Source organism: Gymnoscopelus braueri (assembly GCF_963280865.1).
Source record: "Gymnoscopelus braueri genome assembly, chromosome: 6".
NCBI lineage: Eukaryota > Metazoa > Chordata > Actinopteri > Myctophiformes > Myctophidae > Gymnoscopelus > Gymnoscopelus braueri.
Genome location: NC_137607.1, coordinates 4605487 through 4628452, shown reverse-complemented (window position 1 = coordinate 4628452; position 22966 = coordinate 4605487). Strand labels below are relative to the sequence as shown.

At 43.4% G+C, this 22966-nt stretch overlaps 2 protein-coding genes across 4 annotated transcripts in view; both read left to right on the top strand.

Moving 5' to 3' along the window:
- trappc8 (trafficking protein particle complex subunit 8) overlaps positions 1-22966 on the top strand; it is a 91632-nt gene that overhangs the window by 41258 nt on the left and 27408 nt on the right. For all 3 annotated transcript variants that reach the window (XM_080431178.1, XM_080431179.1, XM_080431177.1), the window contains 9 exons: positions 61-166; positions 2240-2394; positions 5524-6023; positions 12261-12417; positions 14312-14408; positions 14859-14927; positions 17788-17846; positions 19771-19965; positions 20954-21055. In XM_080431178.1, the coding sequence (XP_080287304.1) occupies positions 61-166; positions 2240-2394; positions 5524-6023; positions 12261-12417; positions 14312-14408; positions 14859-14927; positions 17788-17846; positions 19771-19965; positions 20954-21055 (1440 nt within the window). The remainder of the gene's footprint in view (positions 1-60; positions 167-2239; positions 2395-5523; positions 6024-12260; positions 12418-14311; positions 14409-14858; positions 14928-17787; positions 17847-19770; positions 19966-20953; positions 21056-22966) is intronic.
- On the top strand, positions 7899-8498 carry LOC308086329 (protein Dr1-like; the record flags this gene model as incomplete). The annotated part of the gene is made up of 1 exon (XM_080429850.1): positions 7899-8498. The coding sequence occupies one exon, from the start codon at positions 7899-7901 to the stop codon at positions 8496-8498; it is 600 nt and encodes a 199-aa protein (XP_080285976.1).

Sequence of the window (22966 nt, the reverse complement as noted above, 5' to 3'; positions counted from 1 at the left end):
CACGTAAAAAAAAAAAATAATGCACCGATTGTGACCTTTTGACCTCCGTGGCGGCTATAGGCTCGTCTCAAGCTGCTCCCTCACCAGACGGGCCAGCTCAACATCCTGGGCGTGGCCTACAACTTGGCCGGCCCCCCCGCCGGAGAGACGGCCAATAGCAGTGAAGGTAACTTGACGGTGAAGAAAGTCAGGGGACTGATACACGCACACACACACACGGCTTCAGCCGTTTATAGTCACTGTCGCGCTGAAACCTTGTGTTGTGTGTCCAAAACCAGGGGTTTTCAACGTTTTTCAGGCCAAGGACCCCCTAGCTGGGAGAGAGATGAAGCAGGGACCCCCTCTATATTGTAAAAAAATTGGTTTAAGATTTTTTAAAAACTTGGTCTGCTCTTTTTTTCCCTCTACACCTGTGCTTCTCTGCCACAAATAGCAGATCTACAAGCTCACAAAGCCTCGCAGCGCGAGGCGTTGTGAGCTTGTAGATCTGCTATTTTTGGCAAAAGTTCTGCCAGGGTTGCTAGGGTGCTGCTAGGGTGGTTAATATTCATTTAAAAACAATCATATCACACAAAGATTTGGCGGCCCCCCCTGTAGTAACTCTGAGGATCCCCTAGGGGTCCCGGACCCCCTGTTGAAGACCCCTGTCCCTAAACAGTTACTTTTTTATTGATTGAATACTTTATTAACAGTTTGCAAAAAGTACAGAGTTACAGTTCTACAATAATGCTAAAAGGAACATACAGTAAGAAGCCCTCGGGGCCCGTTTCCATTGTGGTCCTGTGTATTCAATTCATCAAGACATATATAAAGTATAATAAATAAATATAAAACGTCTAAATATGGAGATACAAGGTTTCTGCCCGACAGCAACGATATCTTCTATAAATATTGATTTATGAAATATTATTTTTAGACGTCACGTACAGTATGTTAACTCATTCACTGCCAGGCTTATTTCAAGCTAGTTGATCCATATGCCAAAGGCATTTTGGGTCAAAGTGGATGGAGAATTAACTTTTTGAAAATCGTTTTCTCCTAGTTCCTTTGAGATTCAAAAGAAAAAAAAATAACCCAAAAAAATAATAATAATTAAAATTTTTATTTTGAAAAAAATTTTTTTTAGGAGACTTCAAAAGACGTCATTGGCACTATATGAGTTAACATTTCCATTAGAACATTTCCATGTACCTGAATAATTGAGTCGGTGTTGGCTGATCACAATGGGGTTGGTTAATAAGTCATGGACTTAAGTGGTTTCAATCTGCACTTTGAAATGCATTAAAAAGCAATTTACGTCAAGTAACTCTGACACAGACTAAACACAATGAAACTTGTCATGATGGATTAGCTATCTAAAGCCAGTCTCTGCAAGTTGATTATCATGCTGACATGAATGGAAATCAAATGGCTTTCTCGACAGTCAAACAAACTGCATTATGAGTTGAAGTTTAAGTGACATTTTTAGGTTAAATATTGTCACGCGACATAGAACACCGAAGTCGTCAGACGTTTTTGGAACGCAGTTCTCGTATGGCGGGATGCTAAGACAACGCTATGGTATTTTCAATAGAAAAAGTACTTCCGTGACTTATGGGATAACGGAGTGATGTCAGGACTTCGATACTCTAGTATTGATATATTGCGGGCATACAACTAATCTGCTATGATTCCACACTACTCTGACCATTATGTACTCTGTGATGATGTTGAGAAAAAAACAATATTGTTAATGTCTGTGCTTGTGATTTATATCTCTGATATTTCATAAAAGCAAAGGTTAACGCCTCAATCTGTGATTTCTGCAACTGTTTGGCTGTATGTAGAACAGCAAGAACATAGGTTTAGAACACCTAGACATAATTCTAATAAACACAATGTTTCAGTCATGAGATATATACATTTTTGCTTTATTCCATGCTCATGTTATTGCAATGCTGTATACAACTATACAAAGAGTTATGAATACCCTTTTTTCCCCTTTACTTTCTATATCAGTATTTCCCAATAATTCTATACCCCAAAAATATACACATTTTAACCACTAACAACCTGGCATTCCTATTTTGGGGATTTCATCATTCTAGGCAAAATACAAAAGTTTGAAATCCGCCGAAAACCATTAGCGTACTACTAGCATCCAAGGCACGCACAGCAAACAGTGTAGTGCTATTAGGAAGCTATTTGTTCACCATGACACTGAGCAGATGGTGTGGTGATGTGGTTGTGGCTCCTCCAGGGCAGCAGATGGCAGAGTTGGCGGTGCGCGGCAGACAGGACCTGGAGATCCAGGGCCCGCGGCTCAACCTGACCAAAGAGGAGAAGATGACCGTCGGCCACGGCCCCGACCGCCGCCTGGACCCCATCGTAACGCCGGCCATGCCCCTGTTAGAGGTATGAAGAAAGAGAATAAACCTGCACACTAGAGATGCGCGGATCGCGGTTTTAGCCGCGGTTGCCGCAGTTAACCGCAGTTTGGGTGGATTTGGGTCAATCAAATATAATTATTAATTCATATTGGATAAACCGCGGGTGAAATAATGCGGGAATTAAATTAATGATATCAATCTATAGGCCTATAATAGCTTTTAAAAAGCACTAAATTTCACCGTGTGTGCGTTTGTAGTATTTTAATATTACGTCATTTTACACCAGGCACAAAATAGCTGCTCACGACATGTTGCTTTGCAGGCAGCCAGTGTTGCCAGGTTGCGAGAGAAATAAGTAGCCAGGTCTATGAAAACAAGCCCAAAACAAGTGCCAAACAAGCCCAAAAGTCGCAACAAAGAGCATTGTTTTTGCTCTGTGTTTTGTTTTAACTTTTTCTTTATTTTTCTGTAAAGCACTTTGAGCTGCATTTATGTCATGAAAGGTGCTATATAAATAAAGTTTATTATATTAAAAGTCGCTTATAAAAAGCTTATAAAAAGCCGACATGGCAACAAAGTGGTTGAAAGCGAAAGTAACTTAATGAAGACGTGCGCTTGTTGTTACCATGGTTGTGGATTGTATACAGTCACTGCATCGCGACAGTGGTGAGTAACACTGTTTATAAGAAAACTAACGTCAGGAAAATAACAATTATTTGGTGCGGTTGGTGCGGATCTATAAATAGGATGATATAAGTACCGCGGGTGGATGGCGGATGGATAATGAACTTGTTAACGCGGATTTGGGTGACAAAAAAACCCATCCGCGCATCTCTACTGCACACTCATCTGCTCCAATGTACATTTTTTTGACAACGTTTCGAGCCAAGGCTCTTCATCGGGTCAAACTCGAGAAGTGTTAGAGGTACCCCGTCATAACACCAGCCATGTCCCTGTTACTGCTAGAGTAGTCTCGTGAACATCTATTCCACAATCTCTGAATGCTATATAGCAGTGGTTTTCAACCCTTTTCATATCGAGGTCCATTATTTATTCGGTATTTGAGCCATGGACCGCCGTTTGATGAGATTCAGCCCCAAGACTTTTTTGACCCAAGACCCAAGAATTTTTGTTGTCGTTGGATGAGATTTTGTCCACAGGCCCATGTTGTATTGATGTGGTACCATTAGGAGAGATAACAGGCAAACGTCGATCAAAATAACAATTATTTAATCAAGTAATGCGGATGGTTAACAATAGTTTAACTCTTGAGAGCGTGAAATGAAACCAAATGGACCCGTAAGGGTCCATTTGGTTTCATTTTATGCTCTTAACACATCGACCGCCAGAGGTTAATCTCATAATGTACTCACCAGTGCCAAGGTGTTTTTGTTGTTTTTTTGTTTTTTTCATGTCGCCATAGATCTTGTTAAAATCCTTAAGATTGAGCTCTACACGGTCTGTTTACATCCGCGACATCCCACTGTATCTCCCAGTGAAAACCACGTGTCAAACGGGGTATCCATGTTGTAGTTAGAGCGGATTACGTTAAACAGTGAAATGCGAGGAGAAAAAACTACAGGAAGAGAATTGAGTTTCAGTTTCGTCTGTAGAACGAGGGCGGACGTGATCGTCAAAACCGGATCCCAAATAATTCCGTTTCCGGTCATCAAACCGGAAACGGAAGTGGATCAAAAAAATTCCGAAAGTGCACCCGGAAATTTTTAGCGCGAAAAGACCGTGGACCGTAGGGCTACGGTCTCGGCGCTTAACAGTTGGATTTAACGGACCGTAGGACTACGTTCTTGGCGGTTAATGTGTTAAGAGTTAAAAATGTAATCGCCTAAGGGTCCATTTGGTTTCATTTTACGCTCTCAAGAGTTAAAAATGTAATAGCCTAAGGGTCCATTTGGTTACCAACTCTCCATCATTTATTTGGGGACCACCTGGAACCCCCACAGGTTGTTAAAATCAAAGAGGATTTCCTTTTTACCCACCTCCTCCTCGGAATACTTAATTGATCAATAGCCCCTCAGTTTAACCCCTTAGAACCCTCTATACTTGAGGCCTGAGTTGCACTGTACTTGGTGCATTCTTTTTCCATCTACACCAAATCTCTTTGCCAAAAACAGCTGATCAACAAGCTCACAACGCATCTATCTGTCCTAATGGAAACAGATATTGTGACATACTGTATCTACTTAAATTATTTACATACCGTATGACATAAATGTAAGGCGCGATAACGTAACAATGTGATTCAGCGGTTCCGTGGCTGGAAAAAGTTCTTTACCGAGGTGACCTGCAGCTGAGGCCAGAAAAAGTTTGAGAACCACTGATTTACATATGACCGAAAAAGTTTTTCAAAGAAGCTCTGCTTAACTCCCAAGTGGTGTGGACTGACTGCAGACTTCCAAAGAAAATAAATCAAAGGCACTCCGTCTTTGATGAAAAAGAAAATCAAGATTTCTTTTGAGCAAATAAACAATGTGACCAACGCAGTGTTGATATCGTCGACTGAAACTATGGCAAAAAATGTTGGTCGACTACCTTATTTCACTGATGAAAACGAAATAAAAACGAAATTAAAACTAACCTATGATGACTAAAACTAAGACTAAATATATTGACAATTTCGTCAACAAATAAAAACTAGACTAAAACGTTAGTGAGGGACTAGTGGAGAAGAGATTCAGTAGAACTAAAAGACAAGTCATTTTATGTTTGGTTACGCTCAGGTGTTGTGCTCTGAAAATAGCCGATCTACAAGCTCACAACGCGTCGCAGCGCGACGCGTTGTGAGCTTGTAGTTCGGCTATTTTCAGCATGCAACCAAGTGTAAAATCAGTCATTACGACGCCATCAAGGCACCGCCAACATACATTTTAGTCGACTAAATCAACTGTAGATTTAGTCGACTAAAATCTTATGATATGTAGTCGACTAAAACACTAAAACATTTCAGATGACTAAAATATGACTAAAACTAAATGGAATTTGATTCAAAAGACTATGACTAAAACTACATCAAAATTAGCTGTCAAAATCAACACTAGACCAACGCGTATCGACCTAAAAGGTCTTCGTCGGGGTATCGTGAGGTTCTTGCCAATACCCATCCCTGATCTGAGTGTGTCTTTGGTTCCACCACCAGGTGTTCTTCCTGCAGTTCCCCACGGCGCTGCTGTGCGGCGAGATCCGCAAGGCCTACGTGGAGTTCTGCAACGTCAGCCCCGTGGCCATGCGGGGGCTCCGCGTGGCCTCCACCCACCCCGACTTCTTCACCTTCGGCGGCGCGGGCACCACCACGCCCCTCACCCCGCTCAGCCCCGACTCGGCCGAGAACTGCTCGGCCTACAAGACCGTGGCCAACACGCCCGGCGAGGGGCCGCAGCAGGCGGGCCCCGGCTCCTCGGCCACGCCCCCGCCCCCCCCCACCACGCTGGTGTCGGCCGAGGACTTCGGCCAGACGTCCAGCGTGGTGGACATACCGGTGGACCGGGGGGGAGGGGGAGGGGGAGGAGGAGGCACCCTGCAGCCGGGGGAGTCGGTCCAGCTGCCCCTCTGGCTCCGAGGGCCCGACCAGGAGGGCGTCCACGAGATCAACTTCCTGTTCTACTACGAGAACTGTGCTGCTAAGGGGGGCAAGACCAGGTATGTGTGTGTACTTAAAGTATACATAAAATAACAGCCCGACCAGTGGTGTAAAGTAACTAAGTACATTTACTCAAGTACAGTACTTAAGTACAATTTTGAGGTACTTTTACTTTACTGGAGTATTTCCAACTGTCTATACTTTTACTTCTACTCCACTACATATCAGAGGCAAATGTTGTACTTTTACTCCACTACAATTATTTTAAAACTTTTGTTACTAGTTACTCTGCAGATATAAATGATTATATTATAAAACATACATTAACCACTTTAGCCCTATTTTATAACTAGGCTATTTGAAAATAGCAGATCTGCAAGCTCACAACACGCCGCGCGTTGTGAGCTTGTAGATCGGCTATTTTCAAACAGTTGAGTACTTTAACTTTTGGTACTTTAAGTACAATTTTATACCAGTACTTTTGTACTTTAACTCAAGTAAATTTTGAATTCCGGACTTTTACAGAGTATTTCTACAATGCAGTATTGATACCATTACTTAAGTAAAACATTTGAGTACTTTTTCCACCACTGAGCCCGACCGATACCAGATATGTGGGTCCGATCCCATTTTGGGAGAGTCGTAGACCACCAATAACCAATGTTTTGACCAGTATTTTGTAAAGAAAAAAAATCGGTTGCCAGTAAAATCATGAAATACATTTTTAGAAAGAACATGTAACTTTAATTCTTCAACCCCAGTCTGCTTGTTACTGTGACACTAGCTAGAGATATACATGCCGAAGGTTGGCCTGACACTAGGGTCTGTCCCGTGTGTGTGCACATGCTCTGGCTTCATATAGGTGCTGTGGACGCTGTTGGGTCTCAAGTTTAAAAGTTTGGGAAACACTGACCTATTACCTGCCTGCACAACAAGCTGGATGCTTATTATTGGTGTAGTGGTTTGCGAGATTAGTAACAGACTCGCACACACACAGACACGTGAAAACGTAACCTTCACCCCTTTGCCTTCAGCCTGGCAGAGATGATAAAGGTCCAAACAGGGACGCCGATTTATCTATGTTTTTTGTTACTTTAATGCAGTTAATTCGGTTAATTTGGTACAAAGAATTTACTCCATGAATTAGATGTCGGAGTTTTTTTCTTTTTCTTTTTTTGTGATGAGTTTGTGATGGGTGCTGGTCGTTTCTCCTGGGTGCTTTAGCCCCGAGGCACCCACAGTATCGGCGCCCTTGGGTCCAAAGACAAGATTTAGAACCGTTTCAATAAAAGTCCCTGCAGACAGCTTCCACATTCCACATGATTTACAGAATTGGCTGTCATTTTGGAAACTTTGCAAGGTTGTTCTTTTCAAAAATACAGTGAGCCTCATTCATCAGAGGAGCGTGTGACAGAAAGGTACGGTCATTTCCACACAATGCTGGCCCTTCATGGGCGCCGTATCCTTGCTGGGCCCTTCCCGTGTTTATTGATATCCGTTTGCCATGGTTACCTACCTGGTATTGACCATCAGAGTACTTGAAGGCCAGTCTGACGTCATGAACCTGCATATCTGGGCTAGACTGACCTGGAACTCCATATTTGGGCACCCACCCCCATATTTGGAAAAGTCTGACACGTTACTTCATATTAGCGAGCATGGAGGGAGCTCGGCTTAAAACCCAGAACACACAGACTGCAAAAGGCAGTAACAATTGCTATACCGACTTAGCTTCTCTGATCATTCACTGCTTACACAAGGAGCCGATAGAGCAGTAAGCTTAATATTCCCTTGGTAGTCAGACCAGTGTCCTAAGACCCTTACCATACGGCGTACATCACTAAACCAACTCATTCAGCCACCAGCCCCCCCCTGGCTTTTATCCAAGAGAAGGAATTGCTTTTGGTTTCCCCCCCCCCAAACCGTGACGATCGATGGCTTCCTCCACCGGAGCCAACGAGGACGACCTGACCGTCCCCCGGGCGGCCATCAACAAGATGATCAAAGAGACCCTGCCCAGCGTGCGGCTGGCCAACGACGCCCGCGAGCTGGTGGCGAAGTGCTGCACCGAGTTCATCCACCTGGTGTCCTCGGAGGCCAACGAGATCTGCGCCGCCTCCAGGAAGACCACCGTCTCCCCCGAGCACGTCCTCGGCGCCCTGGAGAGCCTGGGCTTCGCGGCGTACGTGGCCGACGTCGAGGGCGTCCTGCGGGAGTGCAGGACGGTGGCGCTGAAGCGGCGCAAGGCGGCCAGCTCCCTCCGCCTGGGGAACCTGGGCGTGCCCGAGGAGGAGCTCCTCCGGCAGCAGCAGGAGCTGTTTGCGGCCGCCAGGCGGCAGCAGACGGAGCTGGCCCAGCAGGAGTGGCTGCAGATGCAGCAGGCCGCTCAGCGGGCGCAGATGATGGCGGCGGCGGCGGCGGCGGGCGGCGGCGGCGCCCAGCAGGCCGCTGGCTCCTCCTCCTCCCAGGACGAAGATGATGATGATGATGAGGAGGAGGATGACCTGTCGTCCACCCAGGACATTGTGTGTTAAAGCCTGGACAAACCAGTTTAAACCGGTTTAGTCTGTACTGCTAATGGAGAAACACTTTTAGAGCAGTGGTTCTGTTACATTTCAAGGACCCCCCAATCAGAATAGCTTATCAGGTTTATTGTCACATCACAGGTTTACAACCTTCCTTGAAGTAGGTAAGCTCATAGCGCGGCACTCGGTGCCGCGCTACAGTATGAGCTTGTAGATCTGCTATTTTTAGAAAAATCTTGAAAATGTGTGCACATTTTTGAATATATATTTTTAAAGCGAAGATTTGTAACTCAAATCTTTGCTTCTGGGGGGGAGGGGGACCCTGGAAGATGGGGGTCCGTGGCCAAATGCATATTATTTTGGGGGTCCTTGAGCACCACTGATATAGCAACATATGTTTTTCAGAAAAACTGTAGAAGACATTTTGTAGACACTTTCCTGGCTTGAATGGGTTAATGTCACTGAAGGGTAGCAACAGCAGTGTGTGTCTCAGATGACGGACAGCACACCTCTCCTCAAGGCCCGCCCCCCATCCCCCCCCTCAAGTAGGTCAGGTGGGCCTGCCATTCAAAGGGGGCCTCAGTGGAAGAGGACTTATTGAGTACAGAAGAGGTCCTGACGTCACTCGTTCATCCACTGGGTCGTAAAGTCATGTCTCTATGGAGAATAACATTGGGTCATCTTAGAATCGTCTCATATAAAGAATTGTGGTCCAAAAATAAACAAACTGTCTCTGTGATATTGTCAGGGAGGAGGCTCTGTATCGTTTATGATAGTCAGTCACTCATATTTGATACAGTCCGTTTCTGGCGAAGATTTCACTAATTCGGCGGCAGTAACATTAGCGTTTTCTCACCGTCAGTTGATGCTTCATATCCATAAGAGTCAAACCGCCGGGTTCATTTGTTTATTTTTTGGAACACAGTAATTATTTGACGTGATATCAAACACGTCTATGGGAATTCAGAATGGGGGGGGGGGGGAATCGAGACCCATGTAAAATTACGTCTGACTTCGTTGCTCTATTGGAAGATAAGGGACATACTCAAAGAGGACTCCTTCGAAGGATGTAACCCAAGAGGAGATAAGCAAAGGGGACATAAGTGAAGACGCCTTACTGTACGCTCGGCTCACATCGCTGCTGTCGGGCAGAAACCTCTTATCTCCAGGTTCTAACTTTTGGTGTTTTTGAGTGGTGCCAACCACTCCTACATTTGACCGTGTGTGTGTCTGTCCGTCCGTCCGTGTGTTTGAGCACGGCCTCAACAGCTGCAGCTGATTGCAACACAAGTTACACTAATTCAAAGGCACCACTCTCTTCACACTGGGTGTGATTTTTTTTTGTAGATCAACGCCCTACTTGATCATAGTACAGCGTGACACCAAAGTATCAAAAGTAGCAGATCTACAAGCTCGAAACGCGTCGCTTCTTCGCGCCGCGTTTCGAGCTTGTAGATCTGCTACTTTTGAATTTGAATCCTGAAAAGTAACGGTTTTGGACATATGAGGTTTCCACCCGACAGAGACGATTATGCTCTTAACGAGTCCAGCTGTCAAATGACGATAGCAGACAAGACGTACCGGATCTCCAGGTCGTCACTCGTCACCACTACGGACGGACACCACCATTCGGGCCTTGTTGCGTCGTAGTTTGTTTATCAGGATGCTACGGTGTGTGTGACATTATTCTGGCCTGTGGGGGGCTCTGCACAAATATTGTGCAGGATAAAGCCGTGCCATTGGATGTTCTGATGCAGCCAGACGGCCGTTGGACAGTCGCAGTACTGCCTCGACTGATGGCCTTACAAAGGCTTAATTTATCATTATTATTTTATGTTTAAATGTGGCAAACCAGACTATGCACAACTTTTAGTGAAATATTGGTATTATGTATTTATGTAAGTTTCAGATTGTCAGAAGTGTTGATGGCTAGACTTGAGCAATTTACCTAGACTAGAGTATCTCTGGCGCTGTTGACCGCATCAGAGATTTTTTTTTGGACCGCATCGTTTCACTTCCTTTAAAGCCATTTTTTTTGTTGGTTGGATTACACGTGCAACACTGAAATTATGGGATGTGGCCATAGCTGAATGGCTAGAGAGCCTGCCTGGGAAGCGGAAGGTCCCAGGTTCGATTCCCGAGCCACGTCAATGTGATAAGGTGACCCTGAGCAAGACATTTAACACCCAACTGGCCTATGGGGCCACATGGCTCCAAGGCTACTTATCTTTTACTTAGTAAAATGGACCTGAGTTTCACCTGTACTTGGTAGGCAATGTTTTTCACTCGACATCTAATCTCTATGCCAAAAAAATTGCCGATCTACAAGCTCACGACGCGTCGCAAGGCAACACGTTGTGAGCTTGTAGATCAGCTATGTTTGGCGAACGTTCCCCCCAGTATAGGGATGCTGAGGTTCAAGTGGTTTAACCCATTAAGACCGGGAACGCGGCACGTGTGTCATTCTATGGCTATTCAAAATTAGCAGATCTACAAGCTCATAGCGTGGCACTCAGTGCCACGCTATGAGCTTGTAGATCTGCTATTTTTTTTTAAATCGTGAATATTTGTGAAAGTCTTTGAATATATACTTTTTAAAGCGAACATTTCTAACAAAAGTCTTTGTTCTGGGGGCGGTCACTGGAACAATATTTTACAAATGTTCTCTTTAAAAAATATATATTGAAAGATTTGCACACATTTTCACGATTTCTACAAGCTCATAGCGCAGCACTCGGTGCCCCGCTATGAGCTTGTAGATCAGCTATTTTTGAATAGCCAAAGAAATCAAAACATGACACAGATCCGTTCCCGGTCTTCATGGGTTAAGATTCCACCTCACCCTGCCCTAGCTCTTCTCTCTCCTTGTATCCCTCTTTGATGCTAGTTTACTATGCAGGCACTCTGCATCTCGGTCACTTGGTTCACGTTTTTGTCACTTAGATTTGTTTTGCTTGACCAGGATGTTATTTAGATCAGGGGTCTTCAACCTTTTCAGGCCAGAGACCCCCAAACTGATGGGGTGATGGAGCAGGGACCCCCTACCTCGTAGGGTAGGGGGTAGGCCACCACATATATTGTATATTTATGTATAAAGTTGTGTTCTATATGTATAAACATGAACAAATGGTTGCCTGGAGCCTGCTCCTACCCACAGGTTGTCCCAGTAGGTGTGCAAAAGACCTTTTCTTTCTCTACAAAATACGTTGACCATGTTATTGTGCATTCAATACTAAGCTATTAAAACAGGTCATGTTATGTTTAAAGACATATTGACATTTTTTGGGGAAAAAATAACAAAAAGTGTTTTAAAACTTTTTTTTTTTTTAATCAAACAACAATTTCGCGGACCCCCTGCAGTACCTCTGCGGACCCCCTAGGGGTCGCGGACCCCCTGTTGAAGACCTGATTTAGATTACATGTTATTTAGATAGATGCTAGGCTCATTGTTTACCTGATATCCTAGTTTCACTACATTACATTGTTCCCTCTGCACACATATAGGTATAGGGGTAAGTGATATGTTTTGGTTAAAACTTAAAGTAATAAGTTAACCAGGAAGTGAATGAAGCAGTAAATCTTCGGATTGCGTTATCTTGGGTTCTGGACGTCCGTACGTCCGTCCCCCCCAAAAATAAAATCACGTTCATATCCGTGAATGGCGGTAAACGGGTGTATGTATTAAAAGGTTTTGAGAACCATTGTCTTAACCCCTTCACTCTCTCTCTCTCTCTCTCTCTCTCTCTCTCTCTCTCTCTCTCTCTCTCTCAGCCATCGTGTCCTGCGTCACACGGTGTTCATCTGTGCCAGTCGCTCGCTGAGCGTGCGGGCCACGGCCTGCCGCAGTAACATTCCACCCGAGGAGACGTCGGGAGAGAGGACCAACGGCAGCATGCTGGTCTTCATCGACGTGGAGAACATCAACATGGTGAGCCTCTTAACCGCCTGAACCCTATACGGGCTGACTGGAGTTATTGTGGGGAAAGCTTTCGTTGAAAATATCCGATTGCTGGCAGGAACGCCGACGAGACTGTCCTTTGGACACTGTGGCACGCTCAAATTCTGAGGAAGCCCAAAGTTAGAGATACCATTTGATTCTAGACAATAGAGATGCGCGGATGGGTTTTTTTGTCACCCAAATCCGCGTTAACAAGTTCATTATCCATCCGCCATCCACCCGCGGTACTTATATCATCCTATTTATAGATCCGCACCAACCGCACCAAATAATTGTTATTTTCCTGACGTTAGTTTTCTTATAAACAGTGTTACTCACCACTGTCGCGATGCAGTGACTGTATACAATCCACAACCATGGTAACAACAAGCGCACGTCTTCATTCAGTTCATTGAGTTACTTTCGCTTTCAACCACTTTGTTGCCATGTCGGCTTTTTATAAGCTTTTTATAAGCGACTTTTGTTTGGCACTTGTTTTGGGCTTGTTTTCATAGACCTGGCTGCTTATTTCTCTCGCAAGTTGTCGCAACCTGGCAACACTGGCCGGCTGCAAAGCAACATGTAGTGAGCGGCTATTTTGTGCCTGGTGTAAAATGACGTAATATTAAAATACTACAAACGCACACAGTGAAATTTAGTGCTTTTTAAAATCTATTATAGGTCTATAGATTGATATCATTAATTTAATTCCCGCGTTATTTCACCCGCGGTTTATCCAATATTAATTAATAATTATATTTGATTGACCCAAATCCACCCAAACTGCGGTTAACTGCGGCAACCGCGGCTAAAACCGCGATCCGCGCATCTCTACTAGACAACCTCATGTTTCCAACGGGACCAACCATGTCATGCTACCTTGTCGAGAAGGGGACTAAATCATAGTTATAATATATCTAGAGGGCGGATTTCCCCGTCCCCAGCTATTCATTTCAATGGAAGTTGCTCAGTGGCGTTTTGAAGCACCCGGAAGTACAATATTGGTTCCAGATTGGTTCCATTGGGTCGATGCAATATTGGGTCGTGACGCGTCGTGAGCAGGCGCACAAACGGCAGATGCGCACGCGCAAAATGTGGAAGTGTTGCAATATCAGATTTGACCACCAGGCTTGGCCGCTTCAGTGTTCTATCGTGATTCTGGGGGCTTGGACTAAATACAAGGGCAATGGAATAACGACCATCACCATTTTCCAAATGGTCCCTTAACTCTTTAACTGCCAAAAACGCGAATTCCCGTCCGATGGCTCTATGGCTATCATGGCCAATGACGGAAAGACGAAAATATTTTAAAAAATAAATTTGAAAAAATGTATTTATTTATTTATTTTTTTTTTTTTTTGGGTTATCTCAAAGGAACTAGGAGATAACGCTATCCAAAAAATTGCTGCTACATTCACTTCAATGTTAAAAAACAAACGGAGGAAAAATGCACCTTTTTCCTGGCACTGGGACGACACAGTCTGAAATAAGTGTGGCAGTGAAAGAGTTAAGGGCCTTGACCTCTCACCTCAATATATGGGTTACATCGGTACCTACAAGCCTCCTCAATACAGATCTGCAGAATTTCATGCAGTTTTGGGCCCGAACAACAGGGTTCTTTTTCAAGCAGTACAAATATGTCATTTCCGCCTATTGTAAAATAAAAATGCATTTGACCATTTCTGCACACTGGGCGCTCTTAAACGCTAATGGAACTGCATAAATTGGGTATGACTGGAAGTCGGTAAACTGTATTGACTTGCAACATTATCTTGATTAATAAACAAACATTAAATTAGGGGGGGGTTGCACGTGGACCCCTCCTAGGGGGGCCTCTACTATTTAGTATCCCATCATTCCCTCTGTCTGTCTGTCTGTGTGTCAGAGTGAAGCGGGTGTCCGTGAGTTCCACATCGTCCAGGTGTCCAGCAGCAGTAGAGACTGGCGGCTCCACAAGTGCATCAACCCTGCTGAGGACAAAGGTTTGTTTGTTCTCACAGAACACTTCAACACTATTCCACATCACGTCCTCCAAACACTCCCATCACATAAAACCCACTAGAATTCAACAAACTGTGGGCTGGTCAGTCTCAATGTCTTGTAATGTCAGGACATTAAAGTAAAAGTGGTCAAGTCTGTCTGCGGGTTTTATAAATATTGAATCAATGAAAAGTATTAATTAACAAATGCGTATGACTAAATAATAACTGCATTGGATCCATTGGAACACAGGTTCCTCTTTTTCCTTTTACTGACAAGTAACGGTTTTGGGCAACATTTTTCCAGCCGACAGCTATGATTATGTAACAGAAAATGAATAGGTAGTGTCTCCTGAACCTCAGTTATTTTTAAGCATGAACTGTCTCCTCCTAACCCTCCTCTCCTCTCCTCTCCTCTCCTCTCCTCTCCTCTCCTCTCATCCTCTCCTCTAGACTGGAAACTGAGCAGCAGAGAAAAATCCAAGCTATGTTTCAGGGCCACGCAATGCAACCCCCACCAAGGTATAGTGTACTCGGCCTGAAACCTTTGATTCTTTTCTTAGCAATTTATGTCAATTACTTTTTCTATTAAATTGTAAATGGTGCATTTATACAGCGCCTTTGTCCAAGGCGCTTTACATAGATTGTGCATTACATTCACCCATTCACACACACATTCACACACCGATGGAGGAGGAAACCATGCAAGGCACCAACCTGCTCATCGGGAGCAATCAGGGGTTCAGCGTCTTGCTCAAGGACACTTCCACACTAACTCTGGGGGGAGCCTGGGGTCGAACGGGGAACCTTGCGGTCGCCAAGCGGCCGCTCTACCTCCTGAGCCACTGCTGCCCCTATTAACATTACATTACATTACATTACATTACATTACATTACATTACAGTCATTTAGCAGACGCTTTTATCCAAAGCGACTTACAATAAGTGTATTCAACATAGGTAGGGAACGAAAACTACTAATCACCAGAAGTCTTTAGTGCATTTTCTGCAAAAACAAGCAACCAAGAGTATACCGAGCGCTAAGGTAAAAGTGCAATATATCAGCTACCTATTTCCTTAAACAGATGAGACAAAATAGCTAAGTCAAATGAGCATGAGCTAAAACAATTCAGTGTATCGACTAAACAAGATCCAATAAACAATACAACAATAGAAAACAAGCGTTCGTACAACTAGTTAACAACAAGTAGGTCAGGCAGAGAGGAAGGGTAGTGTTTCCTGAAGAGGTGGGTTTTCAACCTGCGGCGAAATATGGGCAGTGACTCTGCTGTCCTAACATCAGTGGGAAGTTCATTCCACCACTGTGGGGCCAGAACAGAAAAGAGTCGTGACCGTGTGGATCGACCAGAAGGACCCTTGAGTGACGAGGCAATCAGTCGCCCCGAGGTGGCAGACCGAAGTGGTCGGGCAGGGGTGTAGGCATCGACCATAGCCCGGAGGTAGGAAGGAGCTGTTCCTTTCACTGCCCTATAGGCTAGCACCAGGGTTTTGAACTGGATGCGAGCCGCTACGGGGAGCCAGTGTAGAGAACGGAGAAGGATGGTTGTGTGGGAGAACTTGGGGCGGTTGAACACCAGACGAGCCGAAGCTTTCTGAACAAGCTCCAGAGGTTTGATGGCAGATGCCGGAGCACCAGCGAGGAGGGAGTTGCAGTAGTCCAGGCGGGAGATGACGAGAGCCTGGATGAGCACCTGGGCTGCCTTCTCCGTGAGGAAGGGGCGAATCCTCCTGATGTTCCATCCTGATTCTGGGGAAGGCTTTCGCTTTCGTTGTGAGCTTGTTGATCGGCTATTTTCTGCAAAAGCCTTCCCCACAATAACAGAAAACAGAAAAGACACAGATAGTATAGAGCCCTGAAGGATCCGCTCAACCATCATATAGGGCAGGGGTCTTCAACGTTTTCAGGCCAAGGACCCCCTAGCTGAGAGAGAGATGAAGCAGGGACCCCCTACTCTATATTGTATAAAATTGTGTTTCAGATTAAAGTTTTTTTTTTTTACTTAATCTGTTCTTTTTTCCCTCTACACCTATAGCCTCTTTGCCAAAAATAGCAGATCTGCAAGCTTGTAGATCTGCTATTTTCGGCTAATGTTCACCTCAGAAAATGAATTTTAGGGTTCAAAAATTAAAAACTAAATCATATCACACAAAGATTTGGTGGACCCCCTATAGTAGCTCTGAGGACCCCCTAGGGGTCCCGGACCCCCTGTTGAAGACCCCTGATATAGGGTTTAAGTGGTTAATCAAATAATTGAGAAACATGTTTTTTTTTACATTTTAACACATTGGCTGCCAAAAACGCAGATCTGCGTTCTATTATTAATAAATACGTGGGCTGCCAAAAACGCAGATCTGCGTTCTATTATTAATAAATACGTGGGCTGCCAAGAACGCAGATCTGCGTTCTATTTAAAAAAAAAAAAAAAGGTTTTTTTGTTTTAGTTTTTTTTAGTTTTTTTTTATTTTTTTTACCCAAAGACCAAGGAGATATGATTGTTCGAAGATTTAGACTCCTATCCACGTCCTTGTTAACTTAAAACTTAAAATTCTGTATCTCGGCTCCTGAGTACTTTTTTTTTTCAATGAAAAATCTCTGGCAGGCTACAGCTAAAAATCTGAAATAATTCTGGCAGTCAATGTGTTAAATAAAACACGTATATATATCAACAATTTTGATCAATAATATAATTTTATACTCCATCACAAATAGTGAAAATAGCAAATGTGCAAAAATAGTGGAAATAGCAGTTGTACAAGCTCACATGTACTCATATCAAATGTACAAGCTCTCAATGCGTCGCGTTTAGACGTGTTGTGAGCTTTTAGATTAGATTGGCTATTTTCACTAATTTACGGATTTTTGGTGATTTATATTAAAAAAAAATGCCTATAATGTCATGTTCAAAATAGGGATTGATTATTAATCCGTTTTTATTTATTTATCCTCCTATGATTCTACAAAGCTCTGTGTGTGCGCTGAGCCCAAAATCTCTTCTGCCCGGTTCTCCTCAGTGGCTGAAGAAATTGCTCTGCATTTTGCACTCAGCCATTGACCATTACCATGTACCTTTTTTTCGCTTTCCCCAAATGTCAGCTGTTTATTAGCGTTTTTGTGTGCGCTGGCTCCCGGGTTGCCAAATCATGTGCGTGAAACAAGCGTGGGTGCTCATATCCCCCGACGGCGGGTATGGTCTAGTTTATATATAATCGATTTAAATTGATTAGTTGGAGTAATTGTTGCACCGCTACAGGCCTGATGTGATCAGACCTGATGTCATAGTGACCTGTGTCATAGTGACCTGTGTCATAATGACATATGGGGTTTTTCAATCTGTCTCTTTCTTTGTGCATTCATTTCCCAGCTACCTCGGGCACCACAGACAAATACACCTTTGCAGACCTGAGTCTGGGAACGGAACAGGTATGATTAAGTCTCTTTCATTGTCTGTTTCTCAATGTGTTCAGTGAAACGCACACGGAAAAAAGTCTACTCAACATTATGTGCAACAATATGTATTCAAAGCTGCTATCGAGAACAAATTTGAATGAATAAAACATTATTTTATCCAATGTGTATGGTAGAGTATGTTAATATATCATATTGTTTATGTCCCTCAAACGTTTTTCAAAAGGTTTGAGCCTAAATCAAGCCTCAGATATACTCATTCCAACTAACTTCTCTCTGGCTTATAAAGCACTTTCACCTGCAATACCACATTGTCCTTATTTGGCACGTGGCGCTATTGAGCCAGTTTGTATGCATGTTATCTCCTGGTTCTGTGTGGGAAAAGTAAAAAAAAAAAAGTGGGAAAAAGGGATTATATAAAGTAGTAGTCACAAACGGGGGAAAATCAGTTTTGCCTGTTTTGAGACCAATTTACATAAAACCCCAGACATGCTGTGAAAGCCTGAGTGTTCAAACTGGGGTATTTTTGGGGATAGAAGAGAGGGTAGGGGAGACCTTTTAAATATCCTGGTATTTTCAATGTACCGGGTATCCACGATGAGAAATACATTTCAAATTGTATTCCACTGCAGTACTAAACAGACAACACGTTGTCAGGTCTGGATAAAAATGTTATCCAATCTTTTCAGAGGACTCGTACAGGATAAACAAGTGAAATTGGAAGTGATGAAAACAACAGAAATGAGCAGACAGAATTGGAACTGGAACACAAAAATTAAAGCTGACAAATTGATTTAGTTCCCTGATTGGATGTACCTGAAAATGTATTTTCTATTATTAAAGAGCTGGAGAGAGAGACCCCAGTTACTGAACCAACACTGTTAAACGATGATTACTATCAGAATATAGAGCATTACCTTTTTAAGATTTTGTTTAACCCATTAATACCTGAGGCGATTCTTAAAAAGAATTGCTGCTTATAAGATATTTATTTTTGTTGGCTGTGGTTTCTGGTGGGATTTGTGTACTGTGTGTGTATTGTATATTTTCAAACCCTTAGTTGTATCATTGTTAAGCTGTAGGTCTAATAGTTTGGTACTGCATTAATGATGGGACTGGAGAGGATGTGATGTACATAATTGATGATGTTTTGGAAAACAAATATATAGGTTACTTCCGCTGAGGCGGTTCATACGCTGACGAAGGCCAATAGGCCTGCTGCTGCATTAAAAGCCTTGAAAGCCTACTTTTGATGACATGCTAAAACGTAGCGCCGCCAGGGCTAACGCACGGATTAAAGTTCTCAGTCGCCAAATGACTGATTTCAGTCATTTTGGATTCCGTAGAAGCCAGCATGTCTTCTATGGAAGCATGTTGTGCAGCCTATCTATAAGCTTATAGATAGGCTATTTTCATATTCCATAGTTTTGGCCAGTTGAATGTAGTCGTTTTAGCCAAAAAGCAGCAGAAACTGAGAAAAGGCCATTTCCCAAAGGAAGGGAACGGGCTGTTTTTTTTTTGTGATCACGTGACCCATTGCTGCTCTGCCTCTCTGAGAGTCAAATGTTGACTCCCAGGTTAGTGAACGGCGCCATCTAGTGGGAAACCGCTGAAAACACACAACTCGTCATGCTGGTCATTGGCACTGTGGACCTCGGGCCAACTGACGAGTGGCAGTCAATGAGTTAATAGGCTTGGATATTTAATACTTTTGAATGACTTCTTCACCTGGTTGGCAGTATGTAGAACAACAGGAACAATATGACTAAAACATCATAATGTTACATATTATGTTAATTGTTTAGGAATCAGTGCTAGTGTGGGTGGGGCCCCTTTTTCATACCGTTTCCCAAATCACACATTAGGACTTACATTAGGCCATACGAACATGTTCAGTCGTGTCAATCCATGCCGACGTGCTCCGTCCTTCTCCTCGCAGATCATTAGCTCTTCCACGCCGTGTGCAGACTTCTTCTTCCGGCATTACGCGGCGGCAGCGGCGCGGAGGGCGGGCGCCGCGGCAGCGCCCCCGCAGGCCAGGAGCCGGTGGCCGGAAGCGGCGTTGGGCGCCGACATCGCCGCCGTGGTCAGGAAGTGCAACGACTTGGACCTGGACATCATCGTCCTCTGGAAGGTAAGGGGCCAGAGCGATAGGGCTCTGTGCATAACTGTAGTGGACTCTAGACTTAAACCAGTGCTTTGTGCCGGTAGCCATGAAGATGCATAACGAGGCACACGTTGGTCGCTCGTCTCGCTCAGCAGGCTTAACACATTCACTGCCATTGACGGACATCTCCGTCATTTAAAATCCACCCGTTCACCGCCATTGACGGATATGTCCGTCATTTTGGGGGGAAAAACATCCAGAACCCAAGATAACGTGATCCGAAGATTTGCTGCTCCATTCACTTCCTGGTTAACTTATTACTTTAAAGTCCTGTATCTCGGCTCCTGTGTTTTACTGTGTATTTTGGGGCGAAAAAAAATCTATTTTCAACTGGAGTTTCAACAAGAGAACAGGAGGTCACGATGACATTTTTCACGGTGATTTCCTCTGTGATTAGCAACCATCAGGGGATCGATCAGACTGGAGATACATATTCTGTGGTCCTTGAAAAATGTGTCAGAATGCTTAAAAATGCTGGCAGAAGCTACCTGCCAATAGTAGAAAGAATGTGTTAATTGCTCGGAAACGAGCCGTTCAGTGTACGCTATGCTTCTGTGTGTTCTCTCGTAGTTATACTTGTCTTACACTGTGCCAGCAGTCTGAGGGTAGATGTGTATATGTGTGTGTGTGTGTGTGTGTGTGTGAGTAACGTGTGTGTGCATTTTCAGAGCATGGTTATTTTAATGATCAGTGGATTATGTTCCACCTTGGATCAATTAGAACTAATGTAGTATCCTTTCCCAAGTTCTTTGTTATTGGTATTACTTTTTAATTGTAATGTTATATTATTACAATCTTAATGTTTTGCCAATTATTTGAGGGCCCACTGACACAGACTAATTCCCAAGTCTGTTTCGAAAACGAAACTAGTCTGCCGGATTTGGTTTCCCCAGATGTGTTCCCTCTGTCAGAACGCAGCACAAACTCAGCAGCTTGTCTCTGTGTGTGTCTCCAGGCTTACGTGGTGGAGGACAACAAACAGCTTATTCTAGAAGGACAGCTTCACGTGGCTCTACAGACCATCGGCAAAGAGGCCTGCTCGCTCTCTCAGAAAGAGGTATGGACGCACGCGCTCACACACGCACAGGCACACACACACACACACACACACACACACACACACACACACACACACACACACACACGTGTGTGGTGGAAGTGGTGGAAAAAGTACTCAAATTCTTTACTTAAGTAAAAGTACCAATACTGCAATATAGAAGTACTCTGTTACAAGTAAAAGTCCAGAATTAAAAATTTACTTGAGTAAAAGTACAAAAGTATTGGCATCAAAATGTACTTAAAGTACCAAAAGTAAAAGTACTAAATGTTTGAAAATAGCAGATCTACAAGCTCACAACGCGTCGCAATGCGACGCGTTGTGAGCTTGTAGATCGGCCATTTTCAAATAGCCTAGGTATAAAATAGGGCTAAAGTGGTTAATGTATGTTTTATAATAGAATAACTTATATCTGCAAAGTAACTAGTAACTAAAGTTTTCAAATAATTGTGGTGGAGTAAAAGTACAATATTTGCCTCTGAGATGTAGTGGAGTAGAAGTAAAAGTATTGGAAATTGGAAATACTCAAGTAAAGTACAAATACCTCAAGATTTTACTTAAGTACAGTACTTAAGTAAATGTACTTAGTTACTTTCCACCACTGCACACACGTGTAGTATGCATCGGCCTTGACTCTGAAAGACGCATCAACAGGTTTTTTTACGCGCCCACCTGACGCCTCCAGTGTGGCCACAGCCGCTGTAAGCAATGACTGCGTTTGATGACACGAGCATCCGACGCTTTCAGTGTATCAGGACCTTTAGAATGCATACGCGTCGGTCTGTTTGGTTGCCTACAGCATCTCTATGCCAGGGCCTTTTCAAAGGGGTCCATATTATTTGAAAATATGAAATTGCCATTGCATCTACTGTCACACTGTACCTTGGGACCTTGGGCCACTATGAAAAAAATCACAGATGAATCCGATTTTGCTGCAAAGTATTAAGGATAAACAATACCACTGGCCTTCCCCAAAGTACCACCAGAAGCAGATATATCTTAAAGGAGGAGTTCACCCAAAAAAATATGTATTTTCTATCAATTGCACACCCCATGAAGCCTTGAATACATGGATTTATTTTGTTTTTTGTCGCATTCCTAGGCCAATAATTTGATGCCCGGGTGTATTTCCGGTAGGAGACACAAAGAATCTACTTTGTGTCTCCTACCGGATACATTAGCCGGTAGGAGACAGGAATCAAATTATTGGCTTAGGAATGCAACAAAAACACAAATAAATCCATGGATTCAAGGCTTCATGGGGTGTGCAATTGATAGAAAATAAGTAATTTTTTGGGTGAACTACTCCTTTAACAATAATTACTTTTTTGCAAAACTGTAAATAAAACAAATAGCATTACAATCATTTTTATTTTAACTACAGTGCAATATCCACAGTCCTTTGTTGTCAGTGTAGCCAAATGTACGTAAGTCACTAATCTGTTATGTATCGCTGTTGTCGGGCAGAAGCCTCTTTATCTCCGTATTGTATTTATTTATTTATTTTCGTAAATTAATGCCCTACTTGGATCATACTACAGGGTCACACAAAATCATCCAAAATAGCAGAATTACAAGCTGGAAACGCGGCGCGAAGCGACTCGTTTTGAGCTTGTAGATCTGCTACTTTTTGATGCTTTTGAATTTGAATCCTGAAAAGTAATAGTTTTGGACATAATGAGGTTTCCACCCGACAGAGACAATATAATACAGTATAGTACAGTAAGTTCAAACGGCAGTGTAGCCACATATAACCACGGGGTGAAGAGGTCTCTACAAAAATACATCTTGAAGAATGTGTTAATTAGGAATCCTTAAAATATCTACTAAGAAATAGCCTATCTTGCCCAGGTTATGTATGAATTTCACATGACCATGTGGGTGGGTGGGCCATAAATAATACATTTTAGG